The following is a 20,395-nucleotide window of genomic DNA, read 5'->3' on the forward strand; positions in this document are numbered from 1 at the left end:
CCTCAAAGTGTTTGGTTGTATTCAGGAAACTTGTTAGCTTTAGTTTAGTCCAGTTGTGCTGACTTCCCCTGTTGTGTGTGCTGTCCTTCCCGTCACCTAAGATAATTCTTGTCTACTATCTAGTTAGTGAATACCCTCTCTCTCTCCTTCCCCACCCTCCTAACCTCAATGAATGTTTTCCTCTGTGTTTAAACCTTTTCTTGAGTTCTGTAATAGTGGTCTTATACAATATTTGTCCTTTTGCAACTGACTAAATTCACTCAGCATAATGCCGTTCAGATTCCTCCATGTTCTGTTTCACGGATTCATTGTTGTTCTTTATCATTGCATAGTATTCCACTGTGTGAATATAGCATAATTTGTTTATCCATTTGTTCATCCACTGATGGGCACATAGGTTGTTTCCATCTTTTTGCTACTGTATACAGTGATGAAATGAACATGGCTGTGCACATATCTACTTGTGTGACAGCTCTTATTTCTCTAGGATATGTTCCAAGGAGCAGGATTGCTGGATCGTATGGTACTTATATTTCTAGCTTTTTCAGGAAGCACCAAATCAATTTCCAAAGTGGCTGTACCATTTTATATTCCCACCAACAGTGTATAAGTGTTCCAGTATCTCCACCACCTCTCCAACATTTCTTATTTTGTGTTTTTTGGATTAATGCTAGCCTTGTTGGGGTGAGATGGTATCTCATTTTAGTTTTGATCTGCATTTCTCTAATGGCTAATGATTGTGAGCATGTCTTCATGTGTCTGTTAGCCGCCTGAATGTCTTCTTTGGCGAAGTGTCTGTTCATATCCTTTGCCCATTTTTAAATTGGGTTATTTGTCTTTTTGGTGTTGATGTTTTGTAGTATCTTGTAGGGGATTTTAGCGATCCCCTTGACAAGATCTGTTACTAGGTATGTGAACCCAGGAGTCTGTTTACTTTTCTTGTATGGATTCAGCTCAGGTGTCCAGGTAGTCGGTCAGGCCTGTGGTACAGGCTCTCACTTACACTCCTAGACAGGCATGGGTGATTGGTATAGGCACAGGTATCTTGCTGCTGTAGGGGGTTATGTGCTGAGCAAGGCAGGGGGCTGACAGCTGCCCGACTGTCTGGGAGGAAAGTGTCTGTCCCTGCTCCCTATAGTGCGTAGGTGGGTGGGTGGGTTTTGCAGCTGGACTATGACCATCCAGTGCTGTTGGCTGTAATGACTGCGGGGTACCACTTATTCTTACACCCCTGTTGCTGTTGGCTAGTGGTGTGGGGGTAACCACCAGTCCTTGGGCCCCTCCTGTTGGTAGGTGAGGACCCTGTTTAACGGGAAGAGCAGTGTTAAATGTCACAAACCTGCCACTTCCCCATATAGCTGATACAGTTCAAGTCAGACTTCAGGTATATACCCTGTTGTACTGTGGAAATGAGGGCCTACCCTGTTGAAATGGGTCTATGCAGAGGTGAAAGGCATTGAAAGTCCACAGACCCCTTATGCCTGTACCTAGGCAAAGTTGCTGTGCGTAGCCTGGCTTAGGGTAGCCGGCAGAGTATTTTTTCCCTGTTTGTTAATTTGTTTCTGTCCAAGGCTGGGAGAATGGCTTAGGGTGCGTGATGGATCCTACCTCCAGCCCAGGGGACTTGGCAATCGCCGAAGCTGGCCTGGGACCCGGTGCAGAGCAGGGAGTGGGCAGGTAAATGGGAGGGAGGTTTTTCCCAAAGAGGGTGTTTTTTGATCTGCATGGTAGGTCAGATGCAAGTACTTATCTTTAGCTGATTGAGTGCTGCTCTTCACTTGTTCTGGATGCCTGAGTAGACTCTCTGCTGTTCGGTCTCTACTGATGTGGAAAACGCCTCCCGAGCGCCACTGCTTGCCTCACCGTGCACGTGAGGTGATCTGGCCTGAAGGGCAGCAGCTCCCACCGAGTCAGGTTTGGGAACTCCTCGTTGCTTCCAAACTGTCTCTCCCTCTCCCTGCCACTCCATTTGATTCCTCAACTTTGCCTTTGATGTTCAGGGCTCCTGGATTGTCATATATAATTGATTCACTTGTTTTTTCGGGTCTTTGTTGTAAGAGTGATCACAGGAAGCACCTGACTACTCCAGCATCTTGGCCCCGCCTCAGGCTGTAATCTTTATGGGAGCAGACTGCCAGGTCTTTTCTGCCTCGAAACCACTGGTGGGTTCAAATCACTGACCTTTCAGTTAGCAGCTGAGTGCTTAACCACTGTGCCATCAATAGACATTTGAGAATGAAACGCATATACAGGACAATGGATAAAGCAAGACTAAAAGATGATTCAAAAATTTGAAGTCACAGATGTAGTTAAAGGGAAATTTGGAAGATGCAATGATTTAAAAGACTAAGGAGGATTGCAATAAGAAGCCCAGTGGTGGCAAGTTACAAGTGTTCTGGGGGTAGCTAAATGGACTTATTCTGAGAATAAAAGATGAAACAGTGTAGTAGGGAGGTTTGCTGGGTATCTTTACAATAGTAGTTAATAGAAATACTAGTTTTTACAGAGTGAGAAAAGAGTGGCAGGTCATGCACTAAGGTTTAAGGGACAGTAAATGATAAGTGGGAAGAGGAACAAATAAAAGAGAAGTACATAATACAGTAAAGAGTTTCCCTACCTGTAAAATGATGAGGCTGGTAAAGATAACTTTAAGGCATGTTTATCCTACAATATGGCAAAACATCAAATAATGTAATAAGGAGAAACCAAAAAAATATTGCTAGAGAAACCTAGACTAAAAAGAATTTTAACAAGAGATTGATCAACAGTGTCAAACACAGCTGTAAGATGCCCTGAAAAGTAGTTAGAAGTTAACTATTAATAGTTAAAAGTTAAGTTTGGCCAGAATCTGATGATTGTTCAAAGAGAGATGGTGATTTCTCTCTTAGAATGTGAAATCAGACCGATGAGAGAGAAAATATGAAGAAAGCAGAAGTATACAAGAATGAGTTGAACAAGGTGTACAGAAGGAATCTCAACACGGTTATGAAAAAGAAAGAAAACACAGTAGTCAGGAGAAGAGGCAGAGTCATCAGAAGGCCTTTTTCTACAATAAAAACCCTCTAATTTGCTTAAAGGCAGAAAATAAGGATCAGTGAAAAAGTTAATGATTAAATGACCCGTAATTCTTTGATGAGAAAAAGGAAGAAATAAATTTGGACTTATGAAGCACATTATACCCAGCCTTCAAAGATCAATTCAAACCCCACTCCTCTATGAGGTCTTCCCTAACCCCTAGCTGGATGTGACCCTGACCACCCTCCTTTTGAATCCTGCAGCAAGCACTTCAAGGATTTCTAATCTTAAGGTCCTGATCAACTGCAATTTGTAGAAAAGGTTTGTATATACATGACTTCTCTCCCTATTATAACCTCCGTAAATGTAACAGCCACCCGTCCATGTTTCCTTAACAGTCTAGCAAGCCCCCTTATTCAAAGCAGGAGTTCAGTAAATATCACTGACTAATTGAGGGAATAAATAAACGAATGAACAAATCAGTAGCATACAATATGTTTGAGAGAAGGACATTTCTGAGAGAAGCTATATAGCCAGTTAAGACAAAACAGCAAGTGTAGAGAAAGAAAAGAAACAGGCAAGAGTCCAGAAAGTTGCCCGGCTTCTCCTGCCTTGCTTCATGGGTACCTACTTAGTAGGCCCAATTCTCCAAACTGATCATGAACCATTTTGTAGCACAGCTTCCCCCAAGGCCCTCCCCCAATATATTAAGTTTAACTTTTACTATAGAGCACCCAGATCAGAGCAAAGCATTATACAAGCAACCACAAAACATTTAGGGAAATTTGGGGGTGGAAGGGTGGGGAAAAAATTTAAAGAGAAGAATTGATATTTAATACTGCCATGGTTTTTAAGACCTCAGGAAAATAAAGCAACATGAGCATCCTCCTGCACTCCAAGTGATAAGCATCAAGAAGGGGAGGTAGAGAAAATACACCAGTGCTGGAAGACTTTCTTTTAGCAAAAATGCATCAGTCCTCGACCCAAAAGCCTACTTGAGAATCTAAGGAGAATTAGTCACACATATAAATATGTATAAATACACACACATCCAGTTAATAAAAATCAGTTGCCATCGAGTTGACTCAGACTTACGACAACCTCAGGTGTGTAAGAGTAGAACTGTGCTCCACTGGGTTTTCAATGGCTGATTTTTTCAGAAGTAGATCACCAGGCCTTTCTGGGTAAACTTGAAATGCCAACTTTCGGGTACCAGCGAAGAGCATTAACCATGTGCACCACCCAGGGACACACACACATCCCTACACAAAATTTTGCATTTATTTTCTAAGGACCATGAGTTTATAGACTCCTCAGAAACTCATTGCTTTTTATCAGGTTATGAAGGTTCCCCTCTATTCCTAATTTTTTGGGTTTAAAAAAAATCAGATATAGGTGTTACATCTTATCAAATGCTTTTGCTGAGTCTGTGAGATAATATGTGATATCTTTCTTTTTGACCATTAATGTAGTGAATTGCTATGTTAGCTTTTGTCATATTTAACCATCCTATATTTCTGAGATAAATCTTACTGGATCACAATTTATTCTTTAAAAAATACTCTCCTGGGATCAGTTAGTCTTTTATTTAAGTTTATAACCGGTACTGAGAAATGAAAAATGGGCCCTTGAATTTTTTCCTTGTATTATCTTCAAGGTATTAGTCTCATAAGATGATCTGGGCACCTTTCCTCCTTTTCTAATGTCAAAAATATACAAGATAGAGATTATCTGTGTCTTGGAAGATTGGTCAGTCTCCCATAAAACCGAAGGTTAGGAATACAGGTAGATTTCAGCTCAGTTACTTTGGACAAGTTATCAGGAAAGACCAATTGCTAGAAAAGGACATTATGTTTGCTAAAATATGGTCAGTGAAGTGAGGGAAACCCTCAATGGGATGGTTTGACACAACAGCCAAAACAATGGACTCAAACATACCAATGATCATGAAGATGGCACAGGACCAGGTAACGTGATGAGTCAGATCTGACTCAACAACAACTGTTTTATTAAATGTCTCATCTTCTCTCAAACTCATCATATCATCCTACCGACCCCCTTCTTCTGAAACAAATGACCCCCCTGTCAACTTATCTTTGTCAACTTTATTAGTGTAATAATCACTATCTCAATGTCACTCAGGCATGAAATCTTCAACTTGCATTTTTCCTTCCCTGAAGACAGTGGGCATTCAATAAATGTTTGAATTTAAAATGTTCCAATGTTTTCTTAAACTTGTCCCTCCACTTTTACTGCCTCAACCTTAAATCAAAGCCTCATTCCCCTATGCTTATTAGATCACTACCGCAGCCTGCTATATTCTTCCTTGCTAGTGAGGGTTACATTTAAGTTGGCCAAGGGTCAGCAAATTTTTTCTGTAAAGAGCTACTCTGCCATTGTAGCATGAAAGCAGATATAAACAATTTATAAACAAATGGGTGTGGCTGTAGTCTAACAAAATGTTATTCACAAAAACAGGTGGCGGGCCAAATTTGGCCCACGGACTAGTTTTCTTATCTCTGCTAATTAAATATAGAATTCAATTGTTTGGGTAAAGAATAATCTATTTTTTTTCTTTTTTACATAAAACACAGGTTGCCAGCTAGAAATTAATTACACAGGTATGCTGCTCATTACTTTCGAGACCTTATTTTCCCTTTAAATTTATGAACCTTGTAAGAATAATTTACTGGAAATTACATCAATAGTACCATTAAGGACAAATTAGAAAAGTTGGCAGTCAAGTAATTTTTATGTCTTTTATGGAAGAATATATCAGGAATGATAGAAGCTGCCAATAAAAAAGTCTGATTCAATGAAGCAGATTAAGATGAAACTGATGGGCTTTTGATTTTAATAAGCGGGAAGGGCCCACAATTCTACTAGCTAAGGGAAAAAACAGTAGCTTGTCCTTTCCAACCCCTGAGATGATACCTGATTATAAAAGGTTTGAAAAAACACTGCAGAAAGGCAGCTCAGAAGCATTCTATTGTTCTAGACTTACAGCAGTCATTCTTTTTCCCATATTAAAATGGGATATGGGCCCAAGTTATCTATATATCCATCCATCACCTAATTATCTAACCTCAGCTGTCCCCTCTATGTTTCCATACAAACATGGAAAGGACCAATGAACAATAAGTTTTTTACAAACCCTAAAGAAAAGAACTATTACATTCATAACAGTGTTTATGTGCTTAGCTTCTTTAACGAATGACAAAACTTTCCAGTAGCTTCCCTTTACATATTAAAATAAAATCCAAGTTCCTAATCATGGTCTACAAAGTCCTATATATTTGCTAATCTCTTGGACATGACTACTGACTGTATGACTATAGTATGTTGCAATCACAATGGCCTTCTCTGCTCTTCACACATGACAAGCTTGTTCTTGTTTGAGGGGTCATTCATCTGCCTTTCTCTGTAATGCTTTACCCTCATTATCTTCACATAATTCAGTTCTTCAGGTCTCAGTCCAAACGAAATCTCTGCAGAGGCCTCCCCTGATCATCCACAAACTAGTCTCCATCACTCTATAAATAACCCTGCTTTGCTGTTTTTCAGTACTTGTATCATAATCTGAAATTACCTTGCTCATTTATTTGTTTATTTTCCACAAACAACCCTCTCCCCATACATTAATGAGCAGGGACCTTGCCTACTGGCCACCACTGAATCTCTCACACCTAGACATATAGTAGGCTCTTACCGTACCTGTTGCTGCTGAGTCGATTCCAACTCATAGCAACACTATAGGACAGAGCAGAACTGCCCCGTAAGGTTTCCAAGGAGTGGCTGGTGGATTTGAACTGCTGACCTTCTGGTTAGCAGCTGATCTCTTAACCACTACATCACCAGGGCTCCAGAAGGCTCTTAGTAAATATTAAATAATAAATATTTGCTGAGTAAACGAGTGGCTATCTTTGCTCCACATTAGGCTGTGCTCTTTGGAAGGGTTGAAAAATCTTAGATCCTAGAGGTGACCATAAAGCCAACAGGATTTTTAACAGAGGAACTTGTAATCCCAAATGTTGGAACATGAATAATTTAATTTTCATAAAGAGTATCTATAGAAACAAAAACTAGGAAGATTTAAACACAGCTGATGGTACTCTGGATACAGTCAGAATTTGGGTTAAATAACAAAGAGCTGAGCTGTTAAAAGAGAATTTATAAATTACCTGGGGGTGTGTAGTAAGCAAGGAGGATCCAGAGACGTAAGACACTTTCTCATAATGGGACTGGATAACCCAGTTGGAGCTTCCAAGGGCATAGCCAGAGCTTAGAGGAGTCACCTGCACTGCACCAAAAAGCTCCTAAAAAATAGTTTCAAATGGTCAACTCTGTTTAATGTAATCAGGTTATTTTATTCATTATTAATGCACTAATGAAAAGACTATATGAAGATCTAGGAAAATACTGTTCATGCTGGTAAGAATTAAATTTATGTAGAGCAGAGTTTAAAACGAATTTAACAGAGTTTAAACAGCGCTAAACATTTTCTTCCTACAATTTGTACTTACAGATACCTTTTGTAAACTAAAAAAATATTGTGGGGGAAAAAAATAAGAACCACAGTGAGAAGGTGTGATGAGCTTCAAGTAATGTAGTCATACCAGATACGTTTGCAGGAAAAAACAAAAACATCTTTCTCAGTTTAGAATGAGAAATTATTAAAAGTAAATCAAACAGAAAGACAATGAAGGCCTTGTGGCAGACACAGAAAGCAATCCTATAGTTTTTACTCATCAACACTCAGCGTTAAAGCCCATTCACATCACTAGGTGCTCAGGACTAACTCATTTAAAACAGAGATGATATGTTAACAAACAGACCAAAGAGACAAATACTTTGGTTGTCCTTTTTCATTTCAAGCTAGGTGTTAGGTTCTTGGTCTCTGTGCTGAGTGGTTCTGGGCACAAGTTAACAGAAATGGGAACCCTTACAATTTACGTACTTGTCAGATTGCTTCGTGATGTTCTTATGCTCTCTGCTTCCTATTTCACTTGTCAAAAATTTGTGAAGTAGTATCTGTTGTTCTAATGTGAATAGGATGCAATGCTTTTCTCCTGACTCATCATATGCTAGCTGGTGATAAGGAATGTGAGGGTTAGGGAAGAGCAACAATAAAAATTTTTTTGAGTCTAGCCCTATCTTTTCGCCTTGTACCAGTACAAGATCCTTAGGGAGTAAATGGCTTAAAAAAGGGAAACTAAAGGATCCTTCCAAAGAACAACATGAATTTAAAGCATTCCTGAATCACTTAAGATGATGTTAACACTTACAATTTTCTGGGAATATCCCACCAGCTGGATTTTACTAAGGGCCGAGTTCACTTCCTGCATTGAATAGCATCTTCTCCAGGTTGACACTTCCACTGCATCCTTGAGGGGAGAAGGCAGCAACCTGAGAAAGCATCATAATGTCAATTACTAGGTGAACATTTCTTATTTTATGGAGTGTTTCTTCCTAGGAATTTGTACATTCCATCTAAATTGTCTAATTTATTGGCACACATTTGTTTACAGTATTCTTTTATCATCTTTTTAACTTCCTTAAGGTCAGGAATTGACAGAATACCAGTTGAGATGTTTCAACAAATGGATGCAGCACTGGAAGTGCTTGTCTATGCCAAGAAATTTGGAAGACAGCTACCTGGCCAGCCGACTGGAAGAGATCCATATTTGTACTCATTCCAAAGAAAGGTGATCTAACAGAACGTGGAAATTATTGAACATTTATCATTAATATCACACACAAGTAAAATTTTGCTGAAGATCATTCAAAAACGGTTGCAGCAGTACATTGACAGGGAACTGCCACAAATTCAAGCCAAATTCAGAAGAGGACAAGGAACAAGGGATATCATGGGTGATGTTAGATGGATGATGACTGAAAGCAGAGAATATCAGAAAGATGTTTACTAGTGTTTTATTGATTATGCAAAGGCATTTGACTGTGTGGATCATAACAAATTGTGGATAACGTTGCAAAGAATGTGAATTCCAGAACACATAACTGTGCTCATGAGGAACCTGTACTTAGAGCAAGAGGCAGTCGTCTGAACAGAAAAAGGGGATACTGCATGGTTTATAATCAGGAAAGGTGTGCGTCAGGGTTGTATCCTTTCACCATAATTATTCAATCTGTATGCTGAGCAAATAATCCAAGAATCTGGACTACATGAAGAAGAATGCAGCATCAGGGCTGGAGGAAGGATCATTAACAACCTGCATTATGCAGATGGCACAACCTTGCTATTTTGTAGTTTTCTTTGTATAAGTCTTTTACATCCCTGGTTAGATTTATTCCTAAGTATTTTATTTTTTTAGTGGCTATTATAAATGGCATTGCTTTTCTGATTTCCTTTTCGTTGCTCTCTTTGTTGGTGTATAGGAATCCAACTGATTTTTATATGTTTATCTTGTATCCTGCTGCTCTGCTGAATCTATTAGTTCCATTTGTTTTCTTCTGGAGTTTTTAGGGTTCTCTATGTATAATATCATATCATCGTGAATAGGGACAGTTTTACTTCTTCCTTACCAATTTGCATGTCCTTTATTTCTTTTCCTTGCCTTATTGCTCTAGCTAGGATTTCCAGCACAATGTTAACTAGGAATGGTGATAAAGGGCATCTTTGTCTTGTTCCTGTTCTCAGGGGGAATGTTTTCAGCCTCTCTCCATTAAGAATGATGTTGGCTGTTGGTTTTGTATAGATGCCCTTTATTATGTTGAGAAATTTCCCTTCTATTTGTCTTATTGAGAGTTTTTTTAAATCAGAAATGGGTATTAGACTTTATCAAATGCATTTTCTGCATTCATTTAGATGATCATGTGATTCTTCTCTCCCTGGTGGCAAAGTGGTTAAAAGCCTGGCTGCTAACCAAAAGGTCAGCAGTTTGAATCCACCAGCTACTCCTTGGAAACCCTACAGGGCAGTTCAACTCTGTCCTATTGGGTTGCTATGAGTTGGAATCGAATCGAATTGACAGCACACAACAACAGGTGGTGAATTACGTTGATTGATTTTCTAATGTTGAACCATCCTTGTATACCTAATATGATTTTCAAATTTATTGGAATACAGCTTTTCATAGTACTCTGTTATGATCCATTTTATTTCAGTTGAGTCTGTTGTAATGGCCCCCATTTTATATTTGGGTTACTTGCCTCCTCTCCTGTTACTCTTTTGTCAATTTGGTCAATGGTTTGTCAATTTTGTTGATCCTTTCAAAGAACCAACTTCTGGTTTTGTTGATTCTTTCTACTGTTTTCTATTCTGCATTTCATTTACATTTGCCCTGTTCTTTATTATTTCCTTTTCTTTTAGTGGCTGTGGGCTTCTTTTTCTGTTCTCTTTCCATTTGTTCATGTTGTAGGGCTAATGTTTTGATTTTGTCCCTTTCTTCTTTTTTGATGTGTGTGCCTATTGCTATAAATTTACCTCTGAGCACTGCCTTTGCTCTGTCCCAAAGGATTTGGTATGATGTGTCTTCATTTTCATTTGATCCTAAAAATAGTTTATTCCATCTTTGATTTCTTCTATTACCCAGTGGTTTTTAAGAAGGTGTTATTCAGTTTCCTTGTATCTATTTTTTTTCTTTGCTCTTCCTGTTATTAATTTCCACTTTTATCACGTTGTGATCAGAGAAGATGCTTTGTATTATCTCAATGTTTTGAATTTTGTTGAGGGTTTCTTTGTGGCCCAGGATGTGGTCTATTTTGGAGAATGTTCCATGTGCATTGGAAAAGAATGCGTACTGCTGTGGGGTGGAGTGTCCTGTATATGTCTATGAGGTCAAGATGGTTGACTGTGGGCTAAGATGTTCTGTATTGTTTGCTGAGTTTCTTTCTAGATGTTCTGTCCTTTACCAAAAGTAGTTTGTTGAAGTCTCCTAATATTATTGTGGAACTGTCAATTTCTCTTTTCAGAGCTGTTAAAGTTTGTTTTATGCATTTTGGAGCCCTGTGATTGGGTGCATAGATATTTATTATCATTATGGCATCATGGTGGATTGTCCTTTAATAATTATATAATGTTGTTCCTTCTCTTTTATGGTGGATTTTGTTTTAAAGTCTATTTTATCTGAGATTAGTACTGCTACTCCTGCTCTTTTTTTGGTTGCTGTTTGCTTGATATATTTTTTTCCATCCTTTGATTTTCAATATATTTATGTCTTTGTTTCTAAGGTGTGTCTCTTGTACACAGTATATAGATGGGTCATTTTTAAAAATTCATTCTGTCACTATTTGTCTCTTTATGGGTGCATTTAATCCACTTATATTCAGTAGGATTATTGACAGGCTGTCATTTTGTATTTTTTTGGTGGTGCTGATGTTTTCTTTTTTCCTCTTACTCACCTGTGCTGAGTTCCTTTTGTTTATGAAATTTCTTTTCATTTTTTTCATTATTGTAGATTTTGTGTTTATTGAGTCTTTGTTTTTCTTCTGTAGTTTGATGAGTAGGTTTGTTAACTTTCTTTGTAGTTACCTTGAAATTTATCCTTATCTTCCTAAGTTTGAACCAGTCTTTCATTACTTGATATTGCCTTGACTTCCTCTCCATTTCAAAGTTCTATACCTATACCTTGTATTCCCCCTTTTACTGTTCTGAGGTCTCCCTCATTTACAGATCGATGTCTCTAATTCCCTGTTTTGAATCTTTTAGTTTTGTTTTCTCCTTGAGAATTCATTACCTGTCTCTTAGATTCAGGTTGCTGTCTGATGTCGTTGGTTCTCTAATTGAAGGACCTCCTTTAATAATTCTCGTAAGTTTGGTTTGGGTTTTACAAATCCCCTTACTTTCTGTTTATCTGGAAATGTCCCAATTTTGCCATCATATGTGAGAAAGAGTTTTGCAGGATATATTATTCTTAATTGGCAATTTTTTTCCTTCAAGGTTTTATATATGTATCATTCCATTGCCTTCTTGCCTGCATGGTTTCTGCTGAGTAATCAGAGCTTAGTCTTATTGTTTCTCCTTTATATGTGACTATTCTTTTTTCTCGAGCTGCTCTTGGGATTCATCTTTGGTTGTGGTGAACGTGATGATGATATGTCTTGATGACTTTCTTTTGGGGTCTATCCTATATGGGGTTTGTTGAGCTTCTTGGATGGTCAGCTTTTCATCTTTCATGATATTTGGGAAGTTTTCTGTCAGCAAATCTTCAACTTGTTTTTCCATTTTCTCTTTGCGCTGGAACTCCAATTATGTACAAATTTTTGCTCTTGATTGTATCCCACACAGTTCTTAGGTTTTCTTCATTTTTTCTCTGATTTTTCCTCAAAGTAGCATCCATGCATTTGTATTAAATTTCACTGATTCTGTCTTCCATTGTTTCAAATTTGCTCCTAAAATCTTCTGTTGCACTGTCCATTTCTGAAATTTTGTTGTTTATGCTTTGGATTTTTAATTGCTGTTTTTGTAAGATTTTTAGTTGTTTATTTATTTTGACATTTTGTTCTTGTATCTGTCTGTTTACTGTAGCCATCTTGTCCTGTTTTTTAAAAATATTTTGATATTGCCTGCTGTCTCCAAGATATTCAGTTATTATTTTCTTCATTTATCGATTGTAGGCTTGCTTGTTTTGTCCTACATTTTTGTTTTGTTTTGTTATGTCTGGTGGGTAGGCCAGGTGTGTTTTGTTGCTTGCTTGTCTGTTGGCATGATAGTTCTCACTCTCTTGTCTGGGTGTGCAGGGCTGGTCACTCAGCTATGGTGCAGCAGTGCAAGTCCAGCAGGGGGGAAGCAGTGGAGATGGGTCATTTTTATACAGTGTGAACTGGGCTAGAGGCTGGAATGACTCTGTGGTAGCGGATGGTGGGGTGTCCTGAGCCAGCGGGGAGGGGACTAGGGTTCAGGCTAGGACCCCTCAGGGCTGCAGCAGTCGGTGAGAGGGCATCGGGAGTCAGTGGCGAGGGGCCTGGGGCCCAGGCTGGGTCCCCTCAGGACGTTGGTCGGCCGGGGGGGCCAGAACCAGTGGGGAGGGGCCTGGGGTCTGGGCACAGTCCCCTTGGGGCTGTGGCAATAAGCAGGGGTGGGATCGAAAGCTGACAGGGAGGGGCCTGGGCTCTGGGCTGGGACCCCTCAGGGTTGTGGCAGTCTGTGGGAGGGTGTGTGGAGCTGGTGGGGAGGGGCTTGGGGTCCCACTCAGTGGTCGGCGGGGTGGTCCGGAGGCAGCAGAGACGGGCCTGGGGTGTGGGCTGGGTCACCCTGGAGCCATGTCAGGCAGCAGGAGGGGTCCAGAGCTGGTGAGGAAGGGCCTAGGGTCTTGGCCAAGTCCCCTTGGGGCTGTGGCGGTCAGCTTGTGGGGGTACAGAGCCAGTGGAGATGGACCTGGAGTCTGGGTTGTGTCCTCTCAGGGCTGCAGTGGGTGGGGAGAAGGGTCTGGAGCCAGCATCCCTCTATCACCATTAACATTTTTTGTTATAAAGTACTGCTGTTTGTATATTTTTCCATCCTTTTACCTTCAGTCTGTTTGTATTCTTGACTCTAAAGTATGTCTCCTATAGACAGCATACAGTTGGATCTTGATTTTTTATCCAATCCAATGTAACAATCTCTGTCTTTTGACTGGATTGTTTAATCCATTCGTACTTAATGTTTTTGATATAGTTGGATTATGTCTGCCATTTTACTTTTTGTTTCCTATATGTCTTATGTCTTTTTTTGTTCTTCTACTCCTCCTTTATCGCTTTCTTTTGTATTAAGCGAATATTTTCTGATGTAGTATTTTAATTTCTTCACTAATTTTTTGAGTTATTTGCTTAGTGTGTGCTTTAGGGCTTACCATAAACTTCTTAATATAGAGCATTTCTATATGACACCTCACATTCTCTTCCTTGTTCATAAAAGATAAATGAAATATACTTACAAGGCTTCAAACCAGCTTGAACTGGTTCAGCCATGGCCAACGAAGCCAAACAGGAACAGACCCAAAGTTTTATAAAACTTTGGCAGATTCAGCATAGTACTAGGAATGGGAAAAATTACAGGCCAAAGCCCTGGAATAGGAGACCTGGAAGAGATGTAGTGAGCCCTTCCAGGAATTCTACGCGTGAGACTGGATTATTGGCAGGACTGTACGAGAGCGACACACATTCAAAGTCGTGAGGTCGGCCACCATCTTTGAACGGGCTGCTGCCATTTTTGAGCAGGGTGCCTCCATCTTTGAGTGGGGCTGTGCTGCTTCAGACTGTGCTCAAAATCTGAGGGCAAGAATTTTGGTTACTACGCAATGCGTACACTGCCCTTGTTCTCTAGGAGGGATTTTAAGTTTCTAGCAGGGTTTTGACCTGTAATCTTTCCCATTCCAGCTATCTTTCTGGTTCATTGTAACTTCAAAAATTTGGGTTTGTTCCAGTGACACTTCCTTGGCTATGACTAAAATGGACAGAACTGGTTTGAAGCCCTGATCAATTTTAGTCATGGGCCTGAAAAACTATAGAAAAGAACTGGATCGAACACAGATGGGCTTGGCATAAAAGAGAACAAAGCATGATTTGTGATCTTTCAGACTAGTATCAAGAGTATCCCTTCAAACAAACAAAAACAGATCATCAGAAAAATATTTTATCATTTGCTCTAACAGAATCAGGAATAGGCCTGGAAATAGGCTATATTTTTCCAAACTAATAATGTGGGTAAGTTTCATCAGCTAGACAGTATATTTAAAACAGAGATTGGGTTTTCCAAAAGAACAAAGTTTCATTATTCTACTGTGCAACATTAAGACTTCTCTTTCCATTTTTTTTTCCCTCCTCAGTGTGCAAAGGGCTGATTTTAACCAAGTCAGTCACCTCTCAATCGTGTTTTTGCCCATACTTTTTTGTTGTTGTTGTTGCCATGTTTTTGTTCATACTGCTCCCTTGTCTTGGAATGGTCTCTTTTCCCTTATTCAAATCCTACTTAACCTGCTAAGCTCAACATAAGTCTTCTGACTTACTACATAATGTTTGCTTGACAAGCTCTTCAAGTACAAGGATTGTATCTTAAATTTTTTTGGCCTTTTTTCTATAAATTTATCAAAGTGCTAGGTACTTGGTAGTGGCTCAACAAATGAGTTTGAAGCCCTTTTAATTTCATATTTATATCCACAAAATCCTTTTGCTGATACTCTGTATTACTCTTTTTAGATATTTAGTCACTTTGTCATTACTTCCTTCTATCTCTTAACATCTTGTCTAACTTAGCTTTCCCTGAAACTCTGTGTATGCTTACTGAGGCCATAATTATATACAGGCATTTATAGAGCCATTCGAAGCCATTAGAACTGTTGGCTGATTTAGGATTAAGTTGTATAAGGAAACCCAGTGGGAATTAGTTTGCTTTCAATTTATCTAAGTCAAGTTCTCAGAGTCTAAATGTTCCATAAGTACTTTCTAAAAGATTTCATTGTTTTGTTTTGTTCTTATCATACTTGAGTGCCTAGTAAACCTCTTTCACAGTACTCTGACATTAGGCCAGAGGTCTGTTGTCTCTTCCTCCATCCTAGCAGCAGAACAGGCAGCACAAAATCCTACATTTTTGTTAAAGAGTAAGTTTAAGTTTCAAGTTGACAGGGACCATTTAAAGGTTGACAAATAAAACACAGGTTGGGCTTTTTGCTAAGTGTTTGTTGAATGAATGAATAAAAGAATCAAAAAGCAAAATGAATGTAAGAGCAGAATACAAAGAATATTAGGAGCAGATAAGTTTCTTCCCTCCCATCCCACCAAAGGGAGCTTAACATATGAGGACGGGGAGGAGTGGGGTGGGTGTTTTAGTAGAGTAATATCTTTATGGAGTTTACCAAAAGCAGAGCCTCATAATCAAGCATTTATCGATATTAACTAGAAACTAGATAATAATCCTTGATTTTTGTTTTGGACAAAATTATTTCTATAAAAGACAAAGGAATTGCTTAAGCTACCAAAGCATTACAGAAACATCTCTTGAGTGTATCTAACTTATCTTTGCTCTGATTCTATACTCATTAAAAAAAAAAAAAAAATCTCTTATCTATAATTTGATCTCTTAAATGGACTAGCCCACCAGAACAGAGTGCCTCAGGTAGATGAACCATTCCAGTTCTGGAGCCAGGTAGACGTTTCAGTATAAATTAAGAAATTTTTGTTTGCCAGTTAATAATCCTGGGAGATTGGTTAGCACGAACCAGTCCCTCAGAGGCTTGTTAACTGTGAGTGAAATAAAGCAATTAAGTTTCTGGAAAGGCAAAGCTGAAGAACAAATTGTGATGACTCCATCAAAGTACTGCTACTCTATGAACCCAAAATACCCAAAACCGTTGCCATTGAGTCAATTCCCACTAACTCATAACAACCTCTATAGGACAGAGTAGTACTGCCCCACAGAGTTTCAAGGAGCGCCTGGTGGATTCGAACTGCTGACCTTTTGGTTAGCAGCCGTAGCACTTAGCCACTACACAACCAGGACCTGCCTTAAGTAGCCTCTCCTTTGGACATTTTCTAAAACTATAATATAAGTGAACTTAGAGATGACTTAATTTGATTCTCTTGTTTTACAGAAAAGGAGATTGAGCACAAAACAATCTGAATGACGAAGCAAACTAGAAGCAACTTTGGGATAAGAAAACAGTTTTCTTTCTGTCTATAGTACTACTTGTTTTCATCAGGGAAGACAGTGTTGAAGATTAATGAGATTGTGGAAGACAGATGTGTTCTGGTTAGTGAAAGAGGGTTATGTGAACAAAGTGTATCCTTAAAGGAGAAAAAGATGGTAGTGTTTACTGAGTACCTACTAAGTGCCTGGCACTGTTTTAAGTACTTTACCCATATTACTCATTTAATCCTCACGACAACCCTGTGAAGTTGCTAACACTGTTACTACTTTATAAACGAGGAAACTGAGCCTAGAAAAAATAATTTGCCAGTTATTAAGAAGCAGATCTGAAAATCAAACATAAATCTATTTGACCTAGAAGTCCATATTGATTCATTTTCTTCCTACTATAAAGCTGAACTTGACAAATTCCTCTACAAATACTCCAGGAGTGTCAGGGCAGAGGAATCTCAACTACAATATGCCTGTTTTTTCTTCAGCGTCTTCTGGACGGTATGTACCCACATTTTAAGCTCTGAGTGCTAAAAACTGCCACAGCAACTCACACAGGGATATATATATATATATTTATATATATATATGTATATATTTCATACAAATTACATCACCAACATTCTTTTCTTTTATTGTACTTTATTTAGATGAAGGTTTACAGAATAGTTTCTCATTAAACAGTATACATATTGTTTTATGACAATGATTAACAACCCCATGACATGTCAACACTGACCCTTCTCAACCTTGGGTTCCCTATTACCAGCTTTCCTATTCCCTCCTGCCTTCTACTCCTTGTCCCTGGACTGTTGAGCCCCATTAGTCTTGTTTTGTTTTATGGGGCTGTCTAATCTTTGGCTGAACCTCAGGAGTGACTTCATTACTGAGCTAAAAGGTGTCCAGGGGCCATACTGTTGGGGTTTCTCCAGTCTCTGTGAGGCCAGTAAGTCTGGTCTTTTGTGAGATAGAATTCTGTTCTACATTTTTCTCCAGCTCTGTCCAGGACCCTCTGTTGTGATCCCAGTCAGAGCAGTCAGTGGTGGTAGCTGGGCACCATCTAGTTGTACTGGACTCAGTCTGGTGGAGGCCGTGGTAGTTGTAGTCCATTAGTTGTTTGGACTAATCTTTTCCTTGTATCTTGTTTTCTTCATTCTCCCTTGCTCCCGAAGGGGTGCAACCAGTGGAGTATCTTAGATGGCTGCTTACAGGCTTTCAAGACCCAGGACACTTACTCACCAAGGTAGAATGTAGAACATTTTCTTTATAAACAATGTTATGCCAATTGACCTAGATGTTGCCTGAGACCATGGTCCCCACAGCCCTCCACCCAGCAATTCAGTGCCTCAGGGAGTTTGGATGTCTCTATGGAACTTCCATGACCTCTCCTTGTATAAGTTGTGCTGGCTTCCCCAGTATTGTGTACTGTCTTACCCTTCACCAAAGTTACCACTTACCTATTGTCTATTTAGTTTTCCACTCCCCACCCCTCCCATCCCTCGTAACCAACAAAGATTGTTTCTTCTTGTGTGTAAACTTTTTCATGAGTTTTTACAGTAGAAGTCTCATACAGTATTTGTCCTTTTGTGATTGACTTATTTCATTCAGCATAATGTCCTCCAGTTTCAACCCAGGGATATATTGATGTATAATTCCTCAATGCTTTTAAATTGTGAGAGGATTATCATATTATCCTATAATGACTTATCCTTAATTGTAACTGTAGCTTTCTAATCTTATACCCCGCCTCCTCATAAAAAAAAAGAAAGCCAGCGTTATACAAAAAATACTAGTGGCTGCGTTAGTCTCTTAAATGGAATAATTTGCTGTAAATTTCCCATAAAAACCTAAATAGTGAAGTAAGCGTGGGAAAGTCAGAGACTAAAAAATTATACTGTAAGGGATTTTCCTTTTCCTACCCTTCAAAACCCATCTCTTTTTCAAGAGTAAACTGCAATTATCAAAATTAGGAAGAAAGATAGCTAACTTCTAAATAAATTTCAAGGAGTAGTGTCAACCGAGGCAGGAAGTCATACAGCTGCCAAAAAGCAATAGTTTTTTTTGGTATACATACTAATACTAAATCAAATGCTAATTCAAAAAAACTTCAAATGATTTAGGGGAATTTGTCAGATTCCTATGACCAGTAAATTTGAAAGATTTTAATTTACTGTTTTCCTTAGCTGATGGTCTTATTATTAACTTAAGCGAATAAGATTCATTAATTCTAGGCACTTGACCAAGAGCTACTTTGAGACTACCTGTGTAAGGTCTAAGCACAAGTCAAAAATTGGGGACTCAAGCCTCAAATTCAGTTCACAAAGGTGTTTTCCTTGGATCATACAGGAATTTTTTTTTTTTTTTAAATTTGACAGCCAACATTTAAACACACACACACACACAAAATCACATTCAAAACATCCTTATTTTCAGCTTCTTTAAAAAAAAAAAAAAAAAAAAAGAACGGTTTGGCAATGATGGGCTCATAGTCCCACACGGCCAAAGTCTGCTGCAGCTGTGCGTCAGCTGCCCCTTTAGAGGGCCGTGGGCTCATGAGTCCACAGTTCCCAGCAGTCTACTTTACTCCTTTATGTTACCTCCCCATCCCTGTAGACATCTGAGTTCGTGACCTCTACTTTAGAGGAAAAAGAGAAGGAGAAGGAAGGAATTTTTTTTTTAAAAAAAAAGCCCAAATATTGTTCAAATTAAGCACTTTTAGTATTCTGGCACAAGTGTAAATTCTAGGTGAATATTTCAAAGGAACTCTTTCATCTGATGCCAATTACAGAATAAACAGGTCTTCAAATTCTTCTACCATGTCTAATATTTATGTTGAGTTTCTCCAGGAGAGAAAGAGGACACAGCTTTCTTGGTTTGTCTCGCTAACACCTCAGTATATCTTTTCCAACAATTAGACTTTTCCCTTTCTCTATTAATAACTATGGCTCATCTCATGTCATAGTACTTGACCAGGGTCAGAATGATATATGGTCTTCTCCTATTCTTCAAGTAATTTTCCTTGCTTCTTTACCAAGCTAGCTTTCAACAGTTTCTGATTTTTGCCCACCAGGTGTCGAGAGAGCAAATTTAAGGCTTTATTTCAACTAGCACTTTTTAAAAGGAGGTTTCCTAAGCATGGTATGAAATAACCTTTCTTCCCCTTCCCTACCCTTCTCCTTCTTCAAGTTTTATTCACCCTTTCCCCTAATATATGATGACACTTCTTTTTTGAGCTGGTTCTTTCATGGTATTTACAAAGAATGGGAGGCAAAGGAAGACTGCGAAGGACTCTCCCCAAGGTCACAGAAGAAAAGGCAAAATAAGGACTTGGGACTCCCTGCGACTTGGTCCAGGGTTTGGAAGTCAGGAAATACTGACCTTTGAACACTATTTCTTATGTGTCAAAATTATTTGTGGCAGAATACTATAAATTTAAAAGGAGGAAGCAAGGGAAGTCAATGCATATGTGTTCACAGAGAAAGAAAACAGGTCCTAAGCTTTCTAAGGAAAGACATACATAAAGCTGGGGTCCTATATGGTCCACTGAGCACATAGAAGAGAGAAAGAAAAGGGGGAAAATGGTCTAGCAATGGTTAAGAGAAAAGGGAGCAGAAAATGAGAACACCAAATAAGGAGTAGAGGGACAATGTACTACAGCTGATAGAGCAGGTCAGGTCAAGAATGCCATCAGGGAGGTGGAGCCAACATGGTGCTATAGACAGAAGCACCATACCATCTCTCTACAGTAAAGACCTGAAAAACTAAGTAAAAAAGATACAAATGTCATTCCTGAAACTCTAAGGAGAA

General features: G+C 39.0%; 1 protein-coding gene across 2 annotated transcripts in view; it reads right to left on the reverse strand.

Moving 5' to 3' along the window:
- Positions 1-20,395, reverse strand: part of INTS9 (integrator complex subunit 9) — a 157,717-nt gene that overhangs the window by 37,314 nt on the left and 100,008 nt on the right. For both annotated transcript variants that reach the window (XM_004382191.2, XM_023736736.1), the window contains 2 exons: positions 8,301-8,421; positions 7,197-7,331 (listed from right to left, as the gene is read on the reverse strand). In XM_004382191.2, coding sequence (XP_004382248.1) covers positions 7,197-7,331; positions 8,301-8,421 — 256 coding nt within the window. The remainder of the gene's footprint in view (positions 1-7,196; positions 7,332-8,300; positions 8,422-20,395) is intronic.

This window comes from Trichechus manatus, unplaced genomic scaffold (genome assembly GCF_000243295.1).
Source record: "Trichechus manatus latirostris isolate Lorelei unplaced genomic scaffold, TriManLat1.0 scaffold00091, whole genome shotgun sequence".
Lineage (NCBI taxonomy): Eukaryota > Metazoa > Chordata > Mammalia > Sirenia > Trichechidae > Trichechus > Trichechus manatus.